This window comes from Pelophylax lessonae, assembly GCF_965119305.1.
Source record: "Pelophylax lessonae genome assembly, chromosome: 4".
Taxonomy (NCBI): domain Eukaryota; kingdom Metazoa; phylum Chordata; class Amphibia; order Anura; family Ranidae; genus Pelophylax; species Pelophylax lessonae.
Window position 1 is genome coordinate 243,163,313 of NC_138771.1, and position 8,828 is coordinate 243,172,140.

At 42.3% G+C, this 8,828-nt stretch overlaps 1 protein-coding gene across 1 annotated transcript in view; it reads right to left on the minus strand.

Annotated features, from left to right (window-relative positions):
- The window catches only part of PUS7L (pseudouridine synthase 7 like), a gene marked incomplete at its 5' end in the record, with an annotated part of 34,069 nt that extends 25,531 nt beyond the window's left edge, over positions 1 to 8,538 (minus strand). The window contains 2 exons of the mRNA XM_082253541.1: positions 415 to 1,295; positions 8,399 to 8,538. Of these exons, the coding sequence (XP_082109667.1) occupies positions 415 to 1,295; positions 8,399 to 8,538 (1,021 nt within the window). The remainder of the gene's footprint in view (positions 1 to 414; positions 1,296 to 8,398) is intronic.
- Positions 8,539 to 8,828: the final 290 nt, after the last annotated feature.

An 8,828-nucleotide genomic window follows, 5' to 3' on the forward strand; every position in this document is an offset into this window, starting at 1 on the left:
CTTACATGCAGAATCCCATAGAGTGCATAACAAGAAGTTTCAATGAGGAGGATTGTCAGGGTAGTGGTGACAGAGAGTAATAGAGTGGCATAAGATGAACTTCAATAAGCATGTTTTTTTCTTATGCTCATACAGAAGAAAATATTAGAGAGGGAATTTAGTTCCACCATCATACATACACACGATATTTGGGGGTACTTGGACAGAAAATCCACATATGTGTTTACAGTTTTAAATTATTACTAACACTGGCAGGACTAGACATCAGAGGTGCGTTTGATCATTTTGGGACTTCCTCAAAGTACATCCATTTACGGACAACACTCGCAGAATGAGAGCCATATTCTCATGCTATAATTGTACCCAGCTATCAAAACTTCCTGTGTGAAGTGACAGGACCAGATTAATTCCTACCTGTAAATATTTCAGAGTGCTCGTCTGTTCTCTGCCTCTTCCCGGAGGAGCTCCTTTTCTCTCTGAACCTCACAGTTACGGAGGCTCTTTGCACTCCATCAATGTCTTTCTCCGAAAATGATTTGGTTTCCACTAACTTCCCAAATTTCCTGCTGATGAAATGATGCACAGATGTCCTGTGTTCTTTACTCACATCTGGTTGAAATGTAAACGTAGAGTTTTTGACTTTTGCATCTAAAAATGTAAAGAATTTGCCTGCTTCCTCTTCAGATGTGAGTCCAGAAAGCTCTTGGTAATCCAGGTTTGGTTTAACGAGGAGCTCTGTGTTTTTTGTGAAAGTTACCAGGAATGGGAATGTCTGTCTCACAGCGCTGTGAATGGTGGCTCTCTCATCTTTACTGGAAAAGAGGCCCAAAGAAAGTTCACTTGACTCACATCTTTCAACTTGGGATTCAAAAGAAGATTTTACCGAGTTGGCAAAGTTGTTTAAAGCTTTTTGCACTTCTATACTCAACAAAAGCTTAAGTAAGTTGTGTAAGCCTTCCTCACAATCCAATGGACTGAGGGTCTCAGCGACATCGTCCACGTTATCCCTCACTGGTTCACCTTTACATTCAGCCTGCCCTGGTATGGTGGTATCTTCAACATCCCTTTGGTCAGTCTTCTGTTTTTTAAACTCAGGTTCATTATCTCTCAGTTTGAGTTCAGATTCTTTACTGTGATCTTCTGTAACCAGATGGCCGGTGACATCAATCTCTGTGACAACAAAGTCAGCTGGAGAATGTTTGATAATTCCATAAAAACCAACATGGTCACTAACATAACAAAGAGTATCAATGCATTTATCTGGGAATCTGTCTTCCATTTTGCAGATGCATAATCTAAAAAAAAAAAAAAAAGAAAATAAAGCAGGATTGTTCACACAAATATAGCAAACAATGAGTACAGCACTTAGGCATCCTTCACATAGACAGGCACGGACAAAATCAAAAGAAGATGTATTACTGCAGCTGAGCTGACAGGTTGTTGCAGACAGCTATGACAGTTCAGCCTACACAAAGCACTGATAGGTTGATAGGAAACGATACTGTCTAATGATTTCTGCATGTACTGTATATAGACATCCAGCAGTTACAGTGGATATAAAAAGTATATATACCCCTATTAAAATGTCAGGTTTCTGTGATATAAAAAAACTAGACAAAAACAAATCATTTCAGAACTTTTTCCGCCTTTAATGTGACCTATAAACTGTACAACTCAGTTGAACAAACTGAAATCTTTTAGATAGAGGGAAGAAAAAATAAAAAACTAAAATATTATAGTTGCATAACTGTGCACACCCTTAAACTAATACTTTTTTGAAGCACCTTTTGATTTTATTACAGCACTCAGTGTTTTTGGGTATGAGTCTATCAGCATGGCACATCTTGAGTTGGCAATATTTGCCCACTCTTCTTTGCCACAACACTCCAAATCTGTCAGATTGCGAGGGCATCTCCTGTGCACAGCGCTCTTCAGATCACCCCACAGATTTTCAATCTGATTCAGGTCTGAGCAATTCCAAAATTGTATTCACCTTCTGGAGAAGCCATTCCTTTGTTGATTTGGATGTATGGTTTGGGTTGTTGTCATGTGAACGATGAGTGTGGGGTAATGTAGAGAGTAATGGTGCCTCCCTTTTAGATAAAACAACAAATTATTGTGAAGCTGCCTTCAATTTAGGTAAGATGAACTTAAATAGAAATGAAGGAAGTAGTGAGGCGCTAACACATAAGTACAACAAGTCACGAATATTCTCTTATAAAGGGAGAGAAAAAAATTCCTGCGCTAAGTTAAATAAATGACAGTGTATTCGATATGAAATTATGTGAGCAGCTAGCACCAAAATCAACTAACAGTGATCAATAACCAAAATCTTTACAAAAAGTGCAGCGCTAAAGTAATTTGAATAATAATGTGGCAAGTGGAGAACCACAAAAAAAACATATACAATATAAGCAAAATAGTGGGGCGTGTGGACTTTGCATCTGGAGTCGCCAACGTTTCGTCCCAGACGAAGTCTTTTGATGACGAAACGTTGGCGACTCCAGATGCAAAGTCCACACGCCCCCTTACGGAGCCGGCTGCTTTACATTGCTTGATGCTGTTTTGGACAATTGCGGGACGCCGCACTGTTCTATGTACCTGTTTTTTACCTTCTCACTGTGAGTAGTATTCTTTTAATAAATTGGATTTTATATGTTACGGAATTACGCTATGGGCTTTTATTCTTTTTATATACTCATGCTTATATGATGGAGTGATTATGAAGCATTGGAGCTTGACAACCGCTGGTGACATTGGTATAACATCTTGCTGGGAGAGGCTGTCTCATTAAATTGAGTTGCCAAGGAGTTCTGGTAAGCTGCTTGTGATACTTGTGCACAGAGGTGTCCCCATCCTTCACTTTTCCCTGGGTGTCACTGAAAAGGATTGTTCTCCTCAACACCTTGCATGCGGATTCATTTTCATTTGCATTTCTGTTTTGGGACTTTATTCAGTATTTTGGACACTATTTTGCTTATATTGTATATGTTTTTTTTGTGGTTCTCCACTTGCCACATTATTATTCAAATTACTTTAGCGCTGCACTTTTTGTAAAGATTTACGAATATTCTCTTAAATCACAACCCTAAATAATGAATGTAATAGTGCTAAAATAAATCACCAAATGCGACTAATATCAGTGCAAAACAACTCAAATAATAAAAAATATACCTAGAACAATTGGTAATGGTACACAAAGCAGACGTGAATAAATGGCAGAATTAATAAGAAAAATGCTAGTGCAATATTCCTCCTAAACACAATAATACTGGTGTTATAAGAGGGTGCACCAATTTATGCAAACAAGATATAATGATATAAGTACAGGCATACCCCGTTTTAAAGCGGAGTTCCGGGCACAAAATCGACCTAATCGATTTTGTGTCCATCCGCTTGCTCTTCTTCACCTGAAAAGGAATTGGATAGTTAGAGTTATTTTATTTTTTTTTTTTACTTACCTTGTAATTGTAGAATGAAATACTCACCTATTTTCCACTTCCTCCCTCTGTGGCCGCGGCCCGCGTCGTCACTTCCGGTTTGCAATGATTCCTGGGAGCTGAACGTCATCGCTCCCAGGAATCAATGCGACGGCACCGGCCCCGCTCGTCACTTCCGGTGCGACGCCGCATTCCCTGCTAAACAGCTTCTGGGCATGCCCAGAAGCTGTGAAGGAATGCGGCGCCGCACCGGAAGTGACGAGAGGGGCCGGTGAAGGCGCATTCTGGGAGAAGAAGACGCGGAAGAGGACACAGAAGAGGATCGCGCTGGCTTCAGCTGCCACAACAGAGATGGCAACGCTGGAGAAGAAATTTTAAAAGTGAGTATTTCTTCTTGCAGGTAAGTGCGAACCGGGACAGATCAGAGGCTAGCCATTGTGGAATGTACTAGCCCTGACTGTCCCGGGGGTATGTTCATTGAAAAAAATGATTCTGTGCCCGGAACTCCGCTTTAAGTACACTCACTTTACGTACACTCGCAAGTACAGACACAGCCTGGTCAGCTTGGCATGTCACTACTTCCGGTTTTTAACATTGGCGTCTATTGGAAATCTTAGTCAGCTTGACATGGCACTGCTCCCAAACCATAGGTAATCTACCATGTCATAGTCCTGAATCCCCTTAACATGCTCCCCAAACTTCATGTCCTTGTCATTTATGGTTTGGGAGCAGTGCCATGTCAAGCTGACCAAGATTTCCTATGGAGCTAATGTATTTGCATGCATTGAGAAATGAAAAAAGGTATTGCTTCACTTTAAGTACATTTTCGTTTTACATACATGCTCTGGTCACATTTTGTACTTAAAAGTGGGGTATGCCTGTAGGTGGGTTGCTTCATGCAATAAACCATAGAAGAAAAACTCCAGGACAAATAAATAGGAACTAAAGTGTGGATTGAATAAATGTGAATGAGTGCTGGACAGTGGACACAAATATGAATGATGAAAAAGTGACACACCATAAAAATTAATTAAAAAAATTGCCAGAAAGTCCATATGGGATATAAAAGTTCCAAGTGAAATAGTGACAATTCTTGTGTGGTTTCTCTGTGCTTCATCTCTTAGTGGGATATAAAAGTGACGTGGGGATATCTGATCCTTCACCCAGTGAGCTGAGGTCACTTACCAGAAGCACTAAGGCCTCTAAGGACCTATATTGCAGTTAGAGCTTTAAGGTCCTGCAGCGACACCCTCCTCCTAGGTGAAGATTCAGGGGTAATATTCTCCTATATGGATGGCTCAAATCCCAGGTGGCTCAAAAAACACATGGAGAGGTACTCATGGTGAAGTAATTTTTATTAAAGGTAGAATAAATGAAAGAAACTCACATTTATTGGTGCCACTTAAGGCACTTGCAGTAGGCAATGAATACAAGTCAGTAGGAACCGCTGGGAAGTGTTCCTTCTGCGTTCCACGCTACAGATTCCCGCAAACCGGACGTGACGTACTGGACCCTCAATGCATTTCGCTGATCATAGCATCATCAGGCAGATTCCTGAAGATCAGGAAGATTCCCGTACAGTTTTTAGGTCACATTAAATGTGGAAAAAGTTCTGAAATTATTTATCTTTGTCTCATGTAGACTTTTTGTATCTATTGATACAAGGAACGGATAAGTAGTTGTATGTTATCCAAATAATTGCCAAATTATTGAAGACCTACATTTGCTTAATAATCAATAAACTTTTAATATTTCCTGAAGTTTGGATTATACGATAATTAATTTAAACTATTTTTAATAATAGTGTTAATTTGGTATGTATGGAAAATATCAAATATTTTAATGATTTTTTTTTAAATATAATAATGTTTATACAAATTGCAAGTGATTAGCAATGATGAATTTAGTATGGAGTTTGGTATTAAACATGTACTGTAGAAGAGCTGGCCTCCTATGGCTTTACTCAGCTCAGCAGTCCTGGAGAGATCTGGGACTGCAGTATCTGGAAGGGTTAAGTCTGGGCGTTCGGACATCTATAAGAGCTGTGTTGCCAGGCCGTATGGCCACACCCTCAGGTGAAGGCGTAATGACAAAACGCGTCAGGGCGGGAGGTCAACATGCCGACTATCCAGAATGGTTTGCTGGTTTATTTGGTATATGATGTGATGGGCAATATACTTATTTAGTTTTATTAAATAGATTTTAGTTTAAACAAAGCGTTTTAAATGAAATTATGCTATGTGCGCTATTCTTTCCTTTGACCACAAATGAGCATATTAACCTATGGTGATATCTGGTTTTAATGAGGACCTATTTATCCGGAAAGAGTTTCCAATGCCCATCGTGCCAATCAGTAAAATAATGGGCAAAAGAAGTCGCTGAGTGTTGAACCATAAGGGGAGTGGATTTCACTTTGTTCACTGTGGTGAAACAGATGTGGAAAACAAGATGCACTTTGGAACTTGAATTTATTGTGAATTTGTATAAATTAAAAGGGGACTTCTTTTTTGGGTGAATAAAACTGTTCTTTAAGTTACTACTTTCCCTTTATGGTGGATTGTTGATTTCACTTATCACTTGGTGATTTTATATATGCTAATATTATAATAATAATATTGTTGTGTTTATGGGATAGCACTCCCTGAAAGAAATGGGTTTGTGTGTTAATTTTAAATGTTATGGTAGCAGCTTTTCTTTTTTTTTTTTTTTTTGTATTCCAGAAAGGTGAGATTCCTCCTAAGCGCCGTAGCATCTTGGAGTAAATAAAAAGTACCAACATTGTGCATAATAGGTAGGTCTTGTGGCCTGGTAACAAAAATTGCCTCAGTCTCAGCCAAAAGGCCTATCCCATGAGGTGTAATGCAGAAAAGACCTTTAGGTTCTATTCACACCTGGGTGTTCTGAATTTCAGGCAGAATCGCCTTGATTCTGCCCACGATTTAAAATTGTGGCAAAATGCACAACACACTTGCGATGCCATTATTTCTTAATTGCCCCCCAATTGCGGTGCGATTTTGCCGCAATAAATTGTGCTGCTATCGCAGGAAATAGCAACACGCGGCGATTGTTGTTCAAAAAGGAGCAGGAGCTTCCTTTGGGTGACAGGGTAGCATGTTGCATTGACACCCTGACTCCAGATTGAGACTACAAGTGGCGGGTTCCACGCGTTTGACGCAGGCATGGTCTACTGTTGTCGCCTTCAGGAAAGCCACCCTGAGAAATGCCATGCAGCTATTGTTGAAGTACAGTATATGCACGTAGAGAGGAAATTACTGTAAAGGGACTGTGGTTGATCAGCAACACTGGGATAAAAAAAGAGGGGCTCTAGTAAAAATAATGTCACTCAGTTATCTACGTTAAAATGAGGTGCTCATCTAAGCACCCTCTTCCTAGATAGAGGACACCATTTATTCTACGATCAATGTCCCATCCTCTGTATTATTCTCACAGTCAGCATGCAAAGACAGGTTCGCCTTCTGAACATGTTACATCTGTATTTAAGGGGTAACATGTTCAAGCAGATTCCCCTGTCCCCTTTAAATCCCCTCACTTTGACAGCAGGTGGGGGTTCCTCTCCCCCCACTGGCACATTGCCTCCCTTTGACAGAGGGTGGGGGTTCCTCTCCCCCACTGACACATTGCCTCCCTTGGAAAGCAGGTGGGGGTTCCTCTCCCCCACTGGCACATTGCCTTCCTTTGACAGAGGATGGGGGTTCCTCTCACCCACTGACACATTGCCTCCCTTTGACAGAGGATGGGGGTTCCTCTCCCCCACTGACACATTGCCTCCCTTGGAAAGCAGGTGGGGGTTCCTCTCCCCCACTGGCACATTGCCTTCCTTTGACAGAGGATGGGGGTTCCTCTCCCCCACTGGCACATTGCCTTCCTTTGACAGAGGATGGGGGTTCCTCTCCCCCACTGACACATTGCCTCCCTTGGAAAGCAGGTGGGGGTTCCTCTTCCCCACTGACACATTGCCTCCCTTTGACAGTGGGTGGGGGATTCCTCTCCCCCACTGACACGTTGCTTCCCTTTGACACCGGGTGGGAGTTCCTCTACCCCACTGACACATTTCCTTGCTTTGACAATGGGTGGGGGTTCCTCTCCCCCACTAACACATTTCCTCGCTTTGACAGTGGGGGGTCCTCTCCCCCACTGACACATTGCCTTCCTTTTGACAGCAGGTAGGGGTTCCTCTCCCCCACTGGCACATTGCTTCCCTTTGACACCGGGTGGGAGTTCCTCTCCCTCACTAAGACATTGCTTCCCTTTGACAGCAGGTGGGGGTTCTTCTACCCTACTGACACATTGCCTCCCTTTGACAGTGTGTGGGGGTTCCTCTCCCCCACTGGCACAATGCCTCCCTTTGACTGCAGATGGGGGTTCCTCTCCCCCATTGACACATTGCCTCCCTTTGACAGCAGGTGTGGGTTCCTCTCCCCCACTGACACATTTCCTCCCTTTGACAGCAAGTAGGGGTTCCTCTCCCCCACTGACACATTGCCTCCCTTTGACAGTGGGTGGGGGTTCCTCTACCCCACTGACGCATTTCTTCGCTTTGACAGCAGGTGGGGGTTCCTCTCCCCCACTGGTACATTGCCTCCCTTTGAAAGCAGGTGGAGGTTCCTCTCCCCCACTGACACATTTCCTCGCTTTGACAACGGGTTTGGGGTTCTTCTCCCCCACTGACACATTTGCAATTTCCTGGCTCTGCCCATCAACCACATTATTAATTTATAGGGATCTGTGAATTAATAAACTACAAGCCCTATCTGCCACCGCAGCAGACGGACTTGTAGTTTTTATGGACTGCAGGCATGCTGATCAGTGTGCCTGTATTTCACTTACACTTCCTACAGCTCTGAAACTGACAGCCTGTACGGAGGCACAGAGCTGGAGAAATAGTCTGCAGGCACCTGCAATTAGAGATGGGCTCGGGTGTGCAAGTTTGCACTTGCCTGATGCCACCAGTAAGCTGAAACTGCACTCCACTTATTATAGGCAGCGAGATATTTCCCAATCCACAGCTGCACAGATCAGGCAGTGTCCGCTTCCTGGCTGGATTGGGCACGTTAAACTCGAACATGCCCGAGCCCATCTCTACCTGCAATGCTCTGCAGCCTCCTGCGATTGCACGTTTCTTTCCTGCAAAAATGTGCATTTTTTTAAGGTGAACTTATCCTTTCACACTTAGCATTTCATATACAAATGTAAAGATCGCACAATTTCATATGCATTTACAAAACATTTTATAAAACGCGTATGGTGCTTGCGCTGCATATTTGCTAATGGCACGCCAAACACAGTATAAATTGTGTAGTTTTCATGCAAAAAAGTGCTTCAAATGCAGTTAAAAAAAAAAAAAATCAAAACTCAATATTTAACCTC